General features: G+C 41.2%; 1 protein-coding gene across 1 annotated transcript in view; it reads right to left on the bottom strand.

Annotated features, from left to right (window-relative positions):
* ATG14 (autophagy related 14) overlaps positions 1-18810 on the bottom strand; it is a 37313-nt gene that overhangs the window by 6452 nt on the left and 12051 nt on the right. The window contains exons 2-9 of the mRNA XM_086320574.1: positions 18720-18782; positions 17343-17385; positions 15040-15121; positions 9808-10045; positions 6797-7026; positions 5212-5329; positions 3677-3767; positions 3507-3592 (exon numbers count right to left, since the gene is read on the bottom strand). Coding sequence (XP_086176700.1) covers positions 3507-3592; positions 3677-3767; positions 5212-5329; positions 6797-7026; positions 9808-10045; positions 15040-15121; positions 17343-17385; positions 18720-18782 — 951 coding nt within the window. The remainder of the gene's footprint in view (positions 1-3506; positions 3593-3676; positions 3768-5211; positions 5330-6796; positions 7027-9807; positions 10046-15039; positions 15122-17342; positions 17386-18719; positions 18783-18810) is intronic.

The raw sequence follows: 18810 nt of genomic DNA, 5'->3' as shown, positions 1-18810 counted from the left end.
AGATAACAGCAACTGAACAAAACATCCAACTCAAGACTCAGGGGCGGTGCTTTCAAGGACATTATCTAGTCCAGACAAAACGTGCATCTGGGCACTAGAGTACTGTATCAATTAGATTTGTTGATATTGATAACTCTACTGTGGTTAAAAGCAAGAAAATGGCCCTATTTTAAAGAAATACATATTGAAGTACTTAAGGGGTAACAGCCATGATGCATGTAACTTATCCTCATAGAGTTCAGGGAAAAAAAGTTTTTGTGTATGTATGTATTTATGAAGATAAGAGACACAGAGAAACGGCACAGATGATAAAGCAAACATGGTAAAATACAAACAAAGGTGAATCTGGGTAAAGGGCCTAAGTACTTTTGTCCTATTTTTATTTTATTGCTATTTTTTTGTAAATTTATTTCAAAGTTGTTTATTTTGGGCTCAGGATGGGATCCTCAGTTCAGCGAGTCAACAACCTCTCTAAAGCCTTAATTCCAACCGCGGCAGGTGGGAAGGAGGCCCTGACTCGTGAAGCTTACTTCCCGCCCTCTGGCTCACAGACGCGCATGTGTACTCTTGGCAGACCGAGCCCTCAAGACGGAGGGCAGCCCAAAGAAAACGTCATACCCACCAAGGACATCTGCCCTAAAAGAAAGGTGTTCGTTTTCCAGCAACACTGGGTATCATCAAGCCTTTCCATTTTTGCCACACTTGTGACTGAAAACTACTGACAGAAAGCTATTTAGAATAGTAATTCTTTACTCTTGATTGAGGTGGAAGATTTTTTCATTTGAGTATTACTTGCACTTCTGTGTAAAATTCCCACCTAAATCCGTTGTCTGTTTTTCCTCTAGGTCTGTCTGTCTTTTACTGATTTGAAAGATTTCTTTAGTCTAGATTTTAATCTGCTGCCTATTATAAAGGTTACAAAACACACCTGTTGCTTGTCTTTTCACTTTGTTTATGGTGTCTTTTACCAGAGACATTTAGTTTTGACACAGTAAAATGTGTACTCCTTTCCTTTATGGTTTTTGGGTCTTGTGGGTTGCTTAGGAATTCCCTCCCCACACTGTCTTTCCTCCTAGTTCCTTTATAGGTTGTTTTGTTTTTTAAAATAAAGTAATAAGGTCTTCTATATCATCTGGAATTTATTTTTACATATGGAATGCAGTATGATTCCAACTTTTCCCCCACAGAAATACCCACCTGGCCCACCACCATTGAGCTGCTATTGTTATCTGATTCAACATGCCACCCTATCATCTATGATGTTCCTACACACTCACACACTCACACACACACACACACACACACACACACACGCGCGCGCGCGCCTGTTTCTGGACTCTCTGTTCTCTTCCTCTAACTGCTCCACCTATCTGCATGCTGAGAGCAGGGAATAAAGGTTTTAATTACCTTCATACTATGTTTTAAAGGAGCCAAGCCCATCCCTTGTTCTTTTTTCAAAATTTCTTTTCAGATTGAGCTTCTAGCTGAGCTTTGGAAATCAACAAGTTACATGAAATATCTGTTGAAATTTCCAATCAGGTTTCCTTTGGGGCAGAAATGGCATTCTTACCATACTGAGCCTTCCCACCCTAGAAAATGCTAAGGGCCTTCACAGCCTCGGGCTTACTTTCATTCAGTCCAATACCTCATACAGTGCCTGGCAGACATTCGGGAAATATATGTTGAATCATTTTTTAAGTTTCATATTTTCTTTATATAGGTTTCCAAGTATTTGGTAAGGATTATTCTTAGATAATTTATATTTGTTGTTGCCACAACAGAAAGGACCTTTTATCCATTACACCTTCTGATTAGTTGCTGTTGGCATATAAGAAAGCAATTGCTCTTTGTACGGTGAACTTGTATCTAGCCACCGCTGAACAATGAATTCCAACAGTTTCTTAGTTCTCCTGGATAACCAGTTTGATAATCATACTATCTACATTGTCACCTTCTTCCCAATATAAACACATCTTCTTTGTAAAAATGTTTTGCCTTGGCCAGGCCTCCAGAGCAGTAACACAGCAGTGATAGTAGGCATTCTTGGCCTTTTCTGACTATAAAGGGAAGACTCTATTAAATATTTACCAAAGTAACATGTCAGTAAGTATACTAGTTTTTGATGTAGTAAATATCCTTTATTAATAACCTATTTTAAAATTTTTAATAGTTTTCCTTTAATTATTAATGAGAACTGATTTTTATTCATTGCCTTTTTCTCACCTATCACGTCAGTCTTACATAGGTCAAGCAGTGGCCCATTGTCCATATATGTTGGCTCAATAAATATCAGCTGTTATTATCGAAGCTAAGTTCCTCATGTGGAATCCTTTACAAACGATGTACAGAGAAGACAGCAGCGAACTCACAAAAATAGGCATCAACCACTAAAAACGGGATGGCTACCTTAACAGGTTCCTGTGGCCTGTGAACTAATGCATGGGATTTGGGGTGAGGCAAATGACTTCCCTATAAAATGACGTAGAATTCTAGGTGTAGGTGCAGTTCTCTGGAGAGATTTCACAGCTTTCTCCAGAAGGCTCTATGTCCCAGAAAAGTTAAGCACTGTTTTAGGTGGGGGGAGAGTTGAGAAGACACACAAGACAAGGCTAAGAGCAGATGACCAAGATTTGGCTCGCTGCAGTTGGAGGGAGCCAGGCACCCTGGTCAGTGGAGGGGTCTCCCCTAGAGCCGTGGTTCCAGTATCGAAGAAAATGAATTATGGGGGAGGGAGTCCCAAAGAACTTTCCCACCTTTTATTTTCTTTTGCTCTCTTTCAAAAATTCAAATACATTAACCAAGTCATATCTGCAGAAATATACAGACCAACTCCTCAGAGCAAGGGAAAAAGATAAGCACCCAGAGAATGGGTGCATGGATGGTCCCAAAGATAAGTCTCATCTATCTTGTGCTTCTGTGGGCTTAGAGACTAGAAATATCCCACAGACCAGTCCTGATTGGTCATTTTGGTGAACTTACTCCTCTTTTTAGGATAGTGGGGTTTCAAACTAGTTCATTTCATAAACTTTCTAATACCCTTTATCTCCAGCAAATGGCAGCCAGATGGACTCATCGACAAAAAGGAAACAGGGAAGGATTATCATGATGGGAAAGAATGAACAGGCACAACAGAAAATGCGTAAGAATCGGGGGAGACACGAGGCCGAGCTAAGGAAGAAACAGATGCGGATTCGAAGAATCAGCCTCTGGTCTTCAGAGACAGAACAAGAAGTCCCCACTCCAGGAACACATGGCTTCTATTCTGCTGTAGGTGTTAAAAATGGTTGCCATTTATTTCCTCTAAGAAAAGATTATGTAAGGACCACAAGGGATCAAACCCGACTAACCCTTGTTTCCTTCTGTACAGGACTGTGTTATCTTTGTCCCATCTACAGAGTTTGGGGCTAGGGATCAGGCCCCTGCACCCTGCTCACAGGTATAGCAACTCTACTTACAAGTCATCACAGTAACACCACTTAGAGAAAAGCAACAAACACCCTTCTTACCTGCCTAAGTGTTCAGAGTTCGGACTGACCAGGTACATTAGATTCCTGAGTGTATGCAGTGGCTGTAATTGATCTAAATTTACATGCTAGAAAAAGCGGAAAAAAAAAAAGATTAATATTTTCAATCATGTAACAAATTAAAATTGAGCTCACAGCGTATTTTTCCATACCTGGGAAAAGCACAGGTAAAGAATATTTGCATTCAGTTTCTTCACTGCTCGAGTAAATTTCTGTCTGCTGAGGTTTTCTCCACAAAATTCACTGCAAAACAAATGGACAATCTGTAAAGTCGTGATTCCTGAAGAAATTCTGTTAAAATGTTCATTTTAAAGAGTATGCTTTACACTACAGTTAGCACAAGACACACCCCAAGTCCTTTGCCTCATAATAAACTGCACTTATCAGAAACTTTCTAGGAATGAGCTGCTGCTCTCCCAGAGAGCAACTTCACTGCATCCAGAAATTACACATGCATGTACCCTGTGACCAAGCAGCCCCTACTTCTGAAAACTTGCTCTGCACAAGTATCTGCACACTAATGAAACAACGAATGGACAGGATTATTCTCTGAGGTATGAGCAGGGGAGACAGCGGATTGTAAGATTTTGGCACATTTGTACAAAGGAAAACTTTGCAACTATCCACATCAGGCGGAGTGACTGCTAAAGCCAACAGTGGCTCTACAAGGTCCCCACGGGATCCGCAGACTTGGGTCCCCACTGCCTCATTCTCTCACTCTCCCCAGGCTCTGCACCTGCCCTTCTCGCCCTTCTTGCCCAGGGATTCCCATGGCCTGCTCCCAGCCTCCTCCAGGCTCCCACAGGATCCATACCCACCCTCTTGGATGTGGTAAATAAACCCTTCCTTGCCCCACGTTCTGCTCTTTCGCCTGCTCTAATGTTCTCCCCAACCCTCATGACCAACTGACATGACATTCATTTACTACGTGTCTCCCTGTTCAAATTAAGTACCGAATGGGCAGAGATTATATTCTCATCACCAGTGTACCCCTGCAGTGCCTGGAACAGTGCCGAGCACACAGCAGGTGCTCAAAAAAATCTTCATAAATAAAAACAAATTTAAAAAGCAAGGCGTAAACACCTTAGTTTAGCACAATACCTTTTGTGTTTAAAGGGAGGTGGTGGTGGTGGTGGTGGTAATAACATACATTAACATTTACTTGAAATGCAAGGATAACTGCTGGGAGGTAGGAAGATCTTAGTAGGAACTGGGTGGACTATAAGCCTTTACAATTAAATAAAAAAGTGTTACAATTTACTCAGTTCTTACACAGAAGCATGTCCTCTGCATATCCTGGTCTTCCCTTAAATTACCTTTTCCTATGAGAGAATTCTGTGGTCTTTTCAAACATGTCACGTGCAATTGTAAGATAATGACACAAATTTGCACGTTGGGCTTATCAAGTATTTCATGGTCAGATCTTTTCTCTCAAGAAAATCCTTCGATTCTTTTTTTTCCTTTCCTGGCCATACATGAGGCATGTGGGATCTGATCAGGGATCTAACCCATGCCCCCTGCAGTGGAAGTGCAGAATCTTAACCACTGGACCACCTGGAAAGTCCCAATAATGCTTAAATTCTTGTCCTTCCCAAACTCCCCTCCCATTATTTAATTAGAATAAAGAATACAACAGGAACATGAGAGAGCCATGATAAAGATGACATCACTGCTTTCAGTTACTTGCCTGTTGCACAGCTTTTTGGGAAGATTTATGTCGAGTATATGAGACAAAATGTTGACCAGCTGAGTCGCGTAGCACAATGCAGCGCTGATCGTGTAAGCAGGGTTATTATGCTCCATGTCTAAAAAGTAGATAAACAACAGCCATTCACAAAAAACTTCAATTTCAACAAAAACATTAAAGAACCTAGATTTCTGGGATGTGTGGTTTTATCAATACATTACTGGCAGCTAAGCTTTACTCTTTACTAATAAAAAGTCCATGGCCAGATATTAATACTTCATTATTTATAATTTTTGATGAGTGGAATATAACTTAAGCAAATGGGTCTAACCAGACCCAGCATAAATGAAATTGAAATCTGAACTGCTTGGATAACACATTATTTATGCAATTAATGACCAACTTAAAAGTCACCTCCTCAGAGAAGCCTCCCGACTACCCTACAGAGAAATAGTTCCTTCCTCTGTAGCCCCACCCCATGAAGTCGCTGGTTCTGCTTACAGCCCACACTCAGTTGTAATGCCTTTGACCATTAGTTGCTTCCTTTCCTCTCCACAGAGAGGTAAAGGGCTGGTCAGGGATCTAACCCATGCCTTGGTGACATCGCCTTGTATCACCAGCAGCGTGCATAACAGAAAGCACTCATTAAATACTGGCTGGATAACTAAATGCATCATCTTTCTCCACCAAAGAGAAGCTACTGGCATTTTAAAGGGTTTTTCTACTGGGGTATTTCAATCTCCACTTAGGACTGGTAAAAAAAAAAAAAGTTATTTACAAAGTTAGAAGCTATAAAAATGGGACCCAACAGGCTAAATACACTTCTTTCAATAGTGAGATCTTTTTATATAAGTTACTACTACTACTACTACTAAGTCACTTCAGTTGTGTCCGACTCTGTGTGACCCCATAGACAGCAGTTCACCAGGCTCCCCCGTCCCTGGGATTCTCCAGGCAAGAACACTGGAGTGGGTTGCCATTTCCTTCTCCAATGCATGAAAGCGAAGTCGCTCAGTCGTGTCCAACCCTTAGCAACCCCATGGACTGCAGCCTACCAGGCTCCTCCACCCATGGATTTTCCAGGCAAGAGTACTGGAGTGGGGTGCCATTGCCTTCTCCGATGTAAGTAACATTTGACCCCAAAAGGTGAAATATATAAAAAAATACCGAAAAAAAAAATGTTTTCAGTCCATTCATCGATTAACAAAATGTGGCATAGCCACACAAAGGAGTATTATTCAGTCATAAAAGGAATGAAATGTATATGCCACAATGTAGATGAACTTTGAAAACCATACACTACGTGAAAAAAGCCTGACACAAAAGGCCACATGTTGTATGATCCCATTTCTATGAAACAAACAGAAAGCATCCATAGAGACAGAAAGCAGGAGTGACTGATTCAAGCCCCAGAGTTTTTGTCTGGGATGAAAAATGTGCTTTTGATCTTGACAAAGGTGATGGCTGCACAACACTGTGAATGTACTAGTCCCGCTCACTGACTCTGTAACTGTTCATTTTGTTACATCAGTTTCACCTCAATTAAAAATTTATAAAAGTTTTCGAACACTATCTTGCTTCTCACCAGGCCCCTGCGTGGTTTTCTTCTCTTCCACCCAGTTGTAGTAGGCCGAGTAGTCCCCGTTGTTGGGAAGGCTGATCCAAGGCCCCGTGATGCTAATGCTGGTATCCCCATTGTGATCATCACAGACCCATCGCCCTGAGAGGTAAGTCGTCCTCCGTGCTTCCGCGAGTTTGCTCACGGTGCTGGAGGTCATGGCGCTGTCACTCTCTGAAGACACGTCAGCAGGATCTCTAAAAGCCGAAGATCACACGGATGTAAAGGCACTGGGTTTTAAACTGTGCAGTTACTTGGCAGGTACACGGAACACTGGCATGATGCATGAAAGGACAGGGATTTAACTGGAAAATACAGAGATCAGCAAGTCCTTCCAGAGGTGAAGGACAAAGCAGCCATGGCAGAGCAGCTCACAGAATGTGGGCACGATGGCACCATGAACAAGGCCGTCAAGTGTTAGGTTCTCAAACTATGTGATTTCAAGACCCCCTCATGTGCTTAAAAAATTCTGAGGGCTCTAAAGAGCTTTTGTGTATGATGTTAGATCTATTAATACTTACTGTATTAAAAATCTGAGAAATTTTTAAATTATTAACTCACTCAAAAATAATAAACCCCTTTACATATAAGTAGCATGTTTTTAAGAATGAAAAACTATATTTTTCAAAACAGGAAAATTCATGAAGAGTGACATTATATGCTGACTAGCTGAGCTGCAAAGCACAGCATAGCACTGATGATGACTTTTGAAAATCTCTTTAAAACCCAAGTCTTTCTTCTGTTCTTTCAAGGGGAGAAAGTGTCCCACGGAAAAAAAAACTAGTTTCACCAGCAACTCACTCAAGGGCCTTTCCTTCAGCCCCTGGAAGCTTTCAGCATGCAGCAAACATGCTTTCTACAGACTTCCCACCACACTGCACAGCAGTCGAAGGATGGGCATGCAGCGGTCAAGACTTAATTAAAATAAAGTGAATAATTTCTACTGCTTCATCAATAGTGTTCTTGATGTGTAACTGGCTGGTCTTTTGCACTGCAAAGCAATCCAATGACTATTACCACAGTTTGGTGTCATTGCCTTGAAAGCTGTCAAGGCAACAGAGGTTTTCCCACCACGGCATTTGAGCCACCAGTACAAATGTCAACAGAGTGAAAAGGGAAAATACAGTGTTAGTATTATTATGAAAATAGTTTTGACTGCACAGATGCCCTGAAAAGGCCTCAGTGACCCAGAGAGGTTCACAGACTACACTTGAGCGCTGCTGGCCTAGAGTGTGGCAGTGGAATGAGAAGGCCCGGCAGGTACCGTGCAGGTGGCGAGAGGACACAGGGTGTCTGGGGAGCAGAGAGGTCAGCGTAGGTGCATGCAGGAGGCCCGAGGGAAGTGCCAGAAAATGGTGCTGAAAGAGGTGGGAGATGCCCAGACGAGGCAGGGCCTGCTGTGCTGCTCTGGGTCTAGAATGCATCCCCGGGGCCACCGGCTCTCAATTCCTCTTCCTCTGCACCAGATGCACGTAAACCCACTCCTCCTGGCGGCCCTGCGCAGGGCAGGACAGCACAGGACTCCGTGGCCACTTCTAAGCTGGCCCTCTCCTTCCTCCACTCAAGGAAGATTGAGAAGAAATGTGAAGGAACAAGGTAGCTTATCATAGGGATAACTTCAACACTACTAGCTTAAAAAAAAAAAACGAATGATATACAGCAATTCACACTAACATAAAAGATTTAAACAGCATAAGTACGGAAGAGAAAGTTTTTCTCTTTGAGTCTTAGTATCCTAAAATCTGGAACAGTATCCTAGTCTTATTGACCATGTGTTCTAACACGGGTATTTTGGCTCATACGTAATTAAAAAAATCTAGACTGTAATTTGGCATAATGCTGCTGTTTGTCAGCTTTTTCCCCCTCAAAGGCCTGGCCAGCTATCTTTACGCCAATTTTTGGAAAAATCCGACTTCTCCCCACTGATTCAAAATACCACCTCAGGGTCTATTTCTGAGCCCTAAATTCTTCTCTATTTTGAATCTGCCTTTTTATCTCTGTATTTGCTAACCATCCCTAGTGAAAAATGAGTGGTTAAGTGTCAGAGTAGGCTGTCAAGTCAGAAGCACAATCAGACCTTCGGGCTTTGCGGAAGCTCCCTCTGGCAACAGGTGAAAGGCCAGACTGAAGTGGAGGCAGTGAATTTTAAGTCCTGGGGAGCAAGACTCCAGCGCCAGGAAAAGGTGCCAGAAAGTGGAGACAACTGGAAGAGAAGGAAACCCCTCAAGGGCAAGAGCCCGATGGTTCGTCAGAAAACAAACGGAACTCCTCAGTGGAAGTTTCCACATCTGTGTGATCAGCAGCATCATCTGGGGAAGTTTAAGAAACAAAGCATTCCAAGATGGACAGGAAGGCTGGAGCCCAGTCCTCTGGGACCTGTTTTCTCCTGAAGTTCCTGAGTGACTCTGATGTTCAGCCGCTGGGAATCCCCATCCTGTTTGTCCCACTGGCTCCTGAGGGTGTCTGAGCACTATGGCCTGAGACTCAACCTAGCTGATCCCGAGCTAGACGGGAGGGTTACCAGGAAAAGGTGGAGTCAGCATGTCTCGCCCACCAAGTAAGAGACCCAGGGGCTTTTTCTTCCATCTTAGCTCATGATTTCTCTGTGAAGTAGGCGTTTATTATCCCCATCTCACAGACAAGGAAATAAGACTTGAAGACGCAAAAACTTGCCTAACAGCGTGTGACTAATGAGCAGCCTGACTGGCCCTGCAGCCACATCAGACGGTTCCAGATGAAGCGTGTGAGCCCGGCCCTCCTCCGGAAGCTCTGAGTCCATAAGCCTGGGCTTTACCTCTCCCAGGGCACCGCCCTCCCCTGGCTGCCTCCCCAACTTCGTGCAGTGTTTGCTGTTTGCTGAAGCAGATAAGACTTAAGCTTCATCACCAGGGAAACCCAGAATGAGGCTGACGTGCTTGAAAGACACTTGATCTTTGGAAATTGGGTTTCCCTAGAGTTGAAGGACTTGCTTACTGTACCTCGCACCAGTCTTTACTTCCTCGATGGGAAAAATGACAGACGTGAGCTCTAATATATGAGACCGCCGAAGATCTGCCAGACGCTCGTAATGACTTCTTAAGTCCGTGTTTTTTTTCTCTACCAGGTCCCCAAGTTTGCGATTATGCCTCTGGATCTTCTCCTTCTTTTCCTGGTGCCGTTGTGCTCGAGTATAAAGTTTCTGATTCTTTTCCTTGGTTTTCAGGAGGCCTTCGGCATCTAAAATAAACAAGTCACACTCAACAATAAGCTCTGGAAACAGTTCCTGGCTACTGCATACTACCACTCCCCCACCACGGCTCCAAAGCATTATAAGTGTCTTCCTGAATTATGTCTAAATTGAGAGCAAAACCTCAACATTAATGAGATGATGTTCACCAAGTATGGAGACCAAGAGTTTAGTTCAAGGAGGTATTACACACAGAGTAAAGGGGACCACCACTAAAATGATTCTGAGTCTCCATTTGTAATCAACATTAGTAAGCATCACTCAAGACTATCAAGTTCGGCAAGCTGGGTTGTGTTTGAAGTTTAGCACACAAAGCACCTGACTTTTTTTTTTTTTCCTCATGTGGGCCTGCAGTGCCAGACTGCGCACCTTACTTTCTTAAAGTAAACACTGAAGAATAGGCATATTGGGCAGACAAAATATCTAAGTTTGAAAAACTCACTGGAGACCTGATTTTCCTTAGGAAACTACTGAGTGTGCCTTGGGCTCCATTCAGAGAACCCGAGGACAACCTCACGGCCGGTGGTCACGCAACAAAGAAACAGACCACCACTCTGAAAAGTCACAGCGGGGAGCAGCACCCCCAGCACGGTGGGAGTACCCACCATACACTAGCATTTTAACCACTGCAAGGGCCACCAGAGCCTGGCCACACAACCGAGAAATCAGACACTCATCCTGCCCAATATGTGTCCTTTTCATGAAGGTCCTAGGGCTTCCCAGGTGACACAGTGGTAAAAGTATCCCTGCCAATGCAGGAGATGCAGGAGACGCGGGTTCGATCCCAAGGTTGGGAAGATCCCCTGGAGGAGGAAATGTCAACCCACTACAGTATTCTTGTCTGGAGAATCCCATGGACAGAGGGGCCTGGCAGGCTACAGTCCATGGGGTCACAAAGAGTCAGACAAGACTGAGGACACATGAAACTGAACCTAGGTTATTTCACTGCAGGCATAAAGTTTCTTTTACACACACACACACACACACACACATATTTTTTTTCTTCTCTGATTCACCTCTTCACCATTCCTGATCAATATGAATGTCCCGAAGTTTAAGTCTATGGTCTTTTCACACACTTTCCAGTAAGTTCAATCATTTTCATGATCTCTACTGAGTTCTTTACAAGTACTCAAATATATCTATCAATATCTAGCCATGGCCTGAGCCGTATGGTGATTAGATTTTTTAAATGACATTTTCCAATGTAATACAGGACCCCTTGAAGGTGACAGGAAATCATCACAGACACCCAACCTGCACTAGCGCACTCAGGTTAAGTCACTCTTCTCTCCACGTCATCTTCCCTGTCTGTAATCTACTCTTGCTATTTTGCCAAATAACAGATCAACTCAACTCTGAAATTCCAAATGCAATCATAACATGTTAAATCAAAAGATTCTGGAGAAATATTCATCAGGAGCTACAGTTTAATTGGTATTTTAACAATAAGATTCTGTTTTTTTAAAAAACACACACAACAGGCTATTTCTTGAGTAGCAAACTCTTAATCTAATCTATAAACTTGAGCTTCTGGAATCCATTAACTGCCTTGAAATTGTTTGCAAAATTTTCTGAGTCTAGTGTAGATGGTGGCAAACAGCTTATGAACCTGGCAGGTCATCAGAGTAGAGCTACTACTCAAAGTGTGAACCATGGATCTGGCCCAAACCTTTACCAAACAAAACAAGTACAGAATTAGAGAGCAAATTTAGAAAAAAAACATATTTTGACATGGCCATGTGATATCACCCTGGCATCCAAATGTGCAATCACTTTTCTAGTAACTAATTTTATTGTATTTTACAGAAGTATTGATGTTGGTTTATGACACATTAGAAATGAAAGACAAAAAAAAATGGTCTTTTACTACAGACAGGTTATGAACCATTGACCCCAGTCCCCATGAATGAGATTTTCATTTTGTAAGTTCAAGGCAGGGCCCAGATTCTCTCTAGATTGTAAAAATGGTTATCAGGTAACACCAATCATCTGCCAGGGATGGAGATCACAGCTAGAGAGTCCACTAGTGGAGAACCATATCCCTTGTTAATATTTTCCATGGTTGTTGCTTTCAGTATTTTGGGGCTTTGTTGTTGTTCAGTCACTAAGTTGTGTCCAATTCTTTTCCACCCTATGACCTGCAGCATGCCAGGCTCCTCGGTCCTCCACTATCTCCCGGAGTTTGTTTAAATTCATGTCCATCAAATCAGTGATGCTACCTAACCATCTCATCCTCTGCTGCTTCCTTATCCTTTTTCCTTCAATCTTTCCCAGCATTAGGGTCTTTTCCAATGAGCCAGCTCTTTGCATCGAGTGGTCAAAGTATTGGAGTTTCAGCTTCAGCATCAGTCCTTCTAATGAATATTCAGGGTTGATTTCCTTTAGGATTAACTGGTTTGATCTCCTTGCAGTCCAAGAGACTCTCAAGAGTCTTTCTTCTCCAGCACCACAATTTAAAAGCATCAATTCTTTGGTGCTCAGCTTTCTTTATGACCCAACTCTCACATCTGTATATTACTACTGGGAAACCCATAGCTTTGACCAGATGGACCTTTAGCAACAAAGTGATATCTCTGCTCTTTAATATGCTGTCTAGGTTTGTCATAGCCTTTCTTCCAAGAAGCAAGCATCTTCTAATTTCATGGCTGCAAACACCATCTGCAGTGATTTTGGAGCCAAAAAAAATTAAGTCTGACACCGTTCTACTTTTTCCTTATCTATTTGCCATGAAGTGATGGGACCAGATGCCACGATGTTAGTTTTTTGAATGTTGAGTCTTAAGCCAGCTTTTTCACTTTCCTCTTTCACCCTCATCAAGAGGCTCTTTAGTTTCTCTTCACTTTCTGCCATAAGGGTGGTATCATCTGCAAAGGCAATGGCACCCCACTCCAGTACTCTTGCTTGGAAAATCCCATGGATGGAGGAGCCTGGTAGGCTGCAATCCATGGGGTCACTAAGAATCGGACACAACTGAGTGACTTCACTTTCACTTTTCACCTTCATGCATTGGAGAAGGAAATGGCAGCCCACTCCAGTGTTCTTGCCTGGAGAATCCCAGGGACGGGGGAGCCTGGTGGGCTGCCGTCTATGGGGTCGCACAGAGTCGGACACGACTGAAGTGACTTAGCATAGCATAGCATCTGCATATCTGAGATTGTTGGTATTTTTCCTGGCAATCTTGATTCCAGCTTGTGATTCATCCAGCCTGGCATTTAGCATGATATACTCCGCATAGAACTTAAAGAAGCAGAGTGACAATATATAGCCTTGTCATATTCATTCCACAATTCTGAATCAGTCAGTTGTTCCACGTCCAGTTCTAACTGTTGCTTCTTGTCCCGCATACAAGTTTCTCAGGAGACAGACAAGGTGGTCTGGTATTCCCATCTCTTTAAGAATTTCCCACAGTTTGTTGTGATCCACACAGTCAAAGGTTTAACATAGTCAACGAAGGAGAAGTAGATGTTTTTCCATAGACAGAGGAGCCTGGCGAGCTACAGTCCACGGGGTCACAAAGAGACAACTTAGTGACTAAACTAAAAGGATACTTGGGATAGGAGCCTATTAAAAGGAGCTGATCAAAGTTTTAATCTTATTCATCAGAGAAACGCACAAACTCAGTCAATTCAGCAATTTCAGGAGGTTCACAGAGGCCTGGTGGCAAACTCCTACTGTGAACATGCAGGGAGGAGGGGAAAGTGGGTGAACCCATGGTAAGTAATGAGTTCCCTACACTGCTGCTGACCCAGAGCCTTTGGAGGGTGCAAGCCAAACTCGGCACAGGAGGGGCGGGCTGTAGTTCTGAGACCTCTTCACCAGGCTGCCCTGTTTCTGTAGCTTATTAATCCTGTGAAACTCCACACAAGCACTTTAATAGGACAAGTTTTCAAAGGCAGCTTCTATACTATTGCCTACCACTATAAAATACTTGCTTCTGAAAGCAATGAGTAGACAAGAAAGGACTTACAAAGGTATGACAGCAATCCATTTTAAACTTTAAACAATCATCTTCAGAAATACATGAACTACTTATTTCTTTTTCTTTTTTCTAAAATTTATCTTTGGCTTTGCCACATGTGGGATCTTAGTGCCCTGACCAGGGACTGAACCCCCACCCTCTACACTGGAAGCTCAGTGTCTAAACCACTGGACCACTAGGGATGTCCCAGCATGCACTATGTCTAAGGACACAGGATTTCTAAGAGGATGCTCTTAAAATCTGGCAACTACCTGTGATAAAATATGAAGTACACAAACGTAATGCAAAATACAAATTAAAATATGTGTAAGACTCACTGATGGAGAAAAAGTCAGTATTTGCTTCTGGTGTGAACTAATAATTATACTTGATTACCAAGACTGACTCTGAACTTCCTATCGGCTAAGGGAAATGGGACACATACAGTGCTCAACTTTTTAAGCTAAGTAGTTTATAAATGGCACCCACTCCAGTACTCTTGCCTGGAGAATCCCATGGGCAGAGGAGCCTGGTGGGCTGCAGTCCATGGGGTTGTTAAGAGTCGAACACGGCTGAGCGACTTCACTTTCACTCTTCACTTTCATGCATTGGAGAAGGAAATGGCACCCCACTCCAGTACTCTTGCCTAGAGAATCCCAGGGATGGGGGAGCCTGGTGGGCTGCCATCTATGGGATCGCACAGAGTCGGACACGACTAAAGCGACTTAGCAGCAGCAGCAGTTTATAAGGGTTATTACATTTGCACATGTGCTTATGTATATATGCACACATTTGTAAATATACATAACACAGATACATGTTTTATATACATATATTTGAAATATATATATATGTAAATTCCTTATACAAATGTTTTACAAAGAGTAAAAGGCAACCAGTTAACTTTTCCAGGTTGCTACTGCCTCTACCACCCCTCCCCTTTACTTTCCCTGGTTGATCAATCCCATGAAGTTACACATGAGTTCTTTATCAGGGCTGGAGAGAGGTGGGAAAATTACTTACTCTTCTTCATCTCTTCATTTCCTTTACATATAGTTTGTTTCAGCTGTTCAATCCTCATCTTGCAGGACATTATTTTCCATCTCTTAAAAAAGGTATGAAACAAATATCACAAATATTGGTCTCTTACAATTAATATGATTATCTACTAGGGACACTACTTATCCTGAGATGTATCTTAGAAAATGCAATGAACAAAAGTCCAGTATAATTATATTTATTACAGCTTTTGTAACTAGTGGTTTAGGACAGAAGCTGCTAGGCAATTAAGAGAGAATGAAAAATAGTTCTTTTCTGTGTTAGTAAGTACAGAGAAAAAGGTTGACACATATTATCTTAACCTGTCCTATCCAATACAGAGCTACTGCATGTGGGTCCTATGTGGCTATCTGAAAGTCAATGAGATTACACAAAATTTAAAAAGAAAATCTGGTTTTTACTCCCACTACCCAAATGTCAGGTGGTACATGTCAACACCACCTATGGCTAATGCCTACCATACTGGGCAGTGTAGACAGAACATTTGTATCATCAGAGAGTTCTGTGGATGCACTGCTCTAAATTCTCAGTGCTGGTTACTGAGGAGACTATCAGCTGTACTATCTCACTGATACAATAAGCAAATATTACTTACAGAGTAATAAAATACTGCAACAGAGCAGAATTCCTTTTTTTTTTTTAAGTGTACAACTCATGTAAGATTTCTGGAAAAGCCCTGAAAAAATTTTATGAAACATGAAACTGCCTTTTTCCATTACCAAGATTTAGGTACGGCTTCCCCAAAGAGAATAAAGGATAAGTAAAAATCTGACATACTAGTTGGTTTTTAGAAAGTATGATTTATCTGTTCTATGATGTCTCCATAAACGGGGACATCCGGAAGCTTACAACAACATTCAAATGTTTATAATGTTTAACACTTGTCTAAGCAGTGTGATGGTACAAGATACAGAACACATTACAGGACTGTTCAGTGGGGAAAATGCTCCCCTCTCCAAAGCAGTGTGAGAGACATCTGAGAACAGATTCACAGGAACCACGATCAATTTAGGAATAAACTGGCAATGAGATGCTTTCACTTTTAAAAGATATTAGTCTTTAAAAACCAAGATTTTAAGTTTTTGATAGAAAAACTAGAAAACTTAGATAGAAACTTAGAAAAACTGGGATGAGATTCTTTATAGTCTTTTATAACTTTTTTCCATACAACATAATTTAATAATAGAACATTTAGAACATAAGCAAAATTCACTTATATCACATCTCTAAGTATTTAAAAATTATGAATGATGCTTATGATAAAAAAGCAGGCATCACAAAAGAGAAGAACGGGACTGTTAGCCTGACTCCTTCCCACTACTCAGGGGTAACTGTGTATCTTTTCAGACTTTGAAGAGCACATATATTTAAAACACATACACAAATGGAATCACACTTTACCAGAGCCTACTATTTGAGTTTTTTTTTTCATTAAAAAAATATACCTTGGATATCATTCCATACCAGTGCATACAGACTGACCACATACTTTTTAACAGCTACGCAGTATCATAATTAGCTCATTCTGTTTGATGAATATTTAATTATATATTAATTTTACTAGGAACAATGCAGACAATCAGAATCTTTACCTGTAAATCTCTATATTCATGTGCACTTTCTTAGGAGGAAAACTGCTAGATGTATTTATACCACATATGCATTACGAAAGCAACAAACTACCACCAAGCTGTCCCTCAAATATGCCAATATGCACTTCCACCAACAGTGAATAAAAGTGTAATCAATCAAACTCCTTATTTTCATATGTTATAATCATTTTGTCCCAGTTTATATTCATTTTGCCAGGGTCTTCAACAGACATAATTTTTAAACATTTATGTAGTGTATCAAATGTTTTACTTTATGGATTATAAAGGTCTGCTCACCTTCAGATTATATAAACACTCTCCCATATTTTCTTTTAATATTTTAGCTTATTTTTCAATTAACCCATCTAGAAAATGTATGTTCATGAGTAATTTTTTTTTAAAAAGAGCATCTAACTGTTCTTGTATATTTCTGTCAGCATCAGACCTCATAATTATTCATTATTATGAGGTGGTTCCATAATTAACTGCCAATACCCTGTTTTTGGTATCTAAATGAAATATGTGAGAAGCCTGCACTAGAAATACATTCACAGAGAACTACCAAAAAATGATCACAAATAAATTTAAGTTCAAAATCATTTTTTAAGTTCTGCCAATTTAAAAACATCTAACCTCAAGTTTAAAGAATATTATTTAAATACTTCTTATTCTTACCAATTGATCTGTCATCCATTTTCCTTCCATAGCTTTTAATACTCTGTTTGGAGAAGAGATAAAGGAATAAGCTCTTAAAATAATAAAATTGGTAAAGCTCAAAAATGCAAAATCAACAACTTTTTAAAATAAGGTCTTAGAAAACTCTGGATATACCAAAGTGGGGTATAAGTATTTAAAAATGTTTTCCAAATCCCCTGCTTTCTGCAATTCTTTCCTCACCTGCTTCCTTCTGCACTTTTAGTATGGCACTTTTGTATTTGTGTAAATGCAAGAAACTTCCATAACAGCCATCGCCTTTGCTCTCCATCATAATCAATAATTTCCATCAGTCGTAAGTAATAATAACGAGACCCTGATGTTGGAAAAGATTGAAGGCAAAAGGAGAAGGGGGTGACAGAGGATGAAATGGTCGGGTGGCATCACCGACTCAATGCACATGAGTCTGAGCAAACTCTGGGAGATAATTAGGGCAGAGAAGCCTGGTGAGCTGCAGTCTATGGGGTCACAAACAGTTGAACACAACGTAGCAATCCAACAACAACGTAAGATAATTCATGATCCAAAATGCTATCATCAGTTCCCCCACTTTAAAATGGCACAAGTCAGTGTAGGCTAAAATTTGTGCTATAGAATGAAGTGTTCTATAGGAAAAAAGTTAAGTTTCTATGTTAGAGGAAGTCAGAGAAATGACCAAGTAAAATAAATCCAAGCAGGTTTCTCTAATGCAGGGCATCTCTGGAGTTCATCTGCTCATAAATGTATTAATCACGTCTGGGGTCTGGATGGAGAACAGTGACTGGACCAATTTGGGACAAAAGGTTCTACAGGATAATTTCCAAATCCAGAGGATGAGAGATTTGTCAGGGGTGCTTGTTAATACTCAGATTTCTGGGCCTCCCCTCAGACCTACTGAATCAGAATATCTGAGGATAGACTCCGAGAATCTACATTTTTAACCAGAACACCAAGTTAATTTAATCTTATGTAGATGATCTAGAGACCACACTTTGCAAAACCCTCATACAGAAGAACAAAGACAAAGAGAAGCAATAACGTCCCACACGAGCCACCACCACCAGTGCAATACGCTTTCTCTACTGGACCCATTTACAGGGTCACTCTCCGATTCACCCATTCAGTCACTGTGCCTGCTGTTAACCAGGCACCATGTTTGAGCCCACTGTTTTCCAGAAACCCGATTTTTCCAAAATCTCGTATTTTGGTTTCTCCCAGATACAGTGCTCTTCACATGTTGAGATCTGTATCCTAAATTCAATAAATTAGCAACCCACATATCTGCGTACCACAGCATTGAAATAAACCATGTGGTGACCAGATAACCCCCACAAATTAGAAAGCAAAATGAAAACTCACTCTTTTTGAAATTCTTCTTGCTTGCTCTTAAGCTGGCTTAACTTTTCCTTCTTGTCTATAAACCTGTAAGAAAAAAATGCAGTATTTTATT

This window comes from Bos grunniens, chromosome 10, assembly GCF_055505025.1.
Source record: "Bos grunniens cultivar Pamir isolate PY7600 chromosome 10, Bosgru_T2T1.0, whole genome shotgun sequence".
Lineage (NCBI taxonomy): Eukaryota > Metazoa > Chordata > Mammalia > Artiodactyla > Bovidae > Bos > Bos grunniens.
This window is presented reverse-complemented; position numbering and strand designations above follow the sequence as displayed.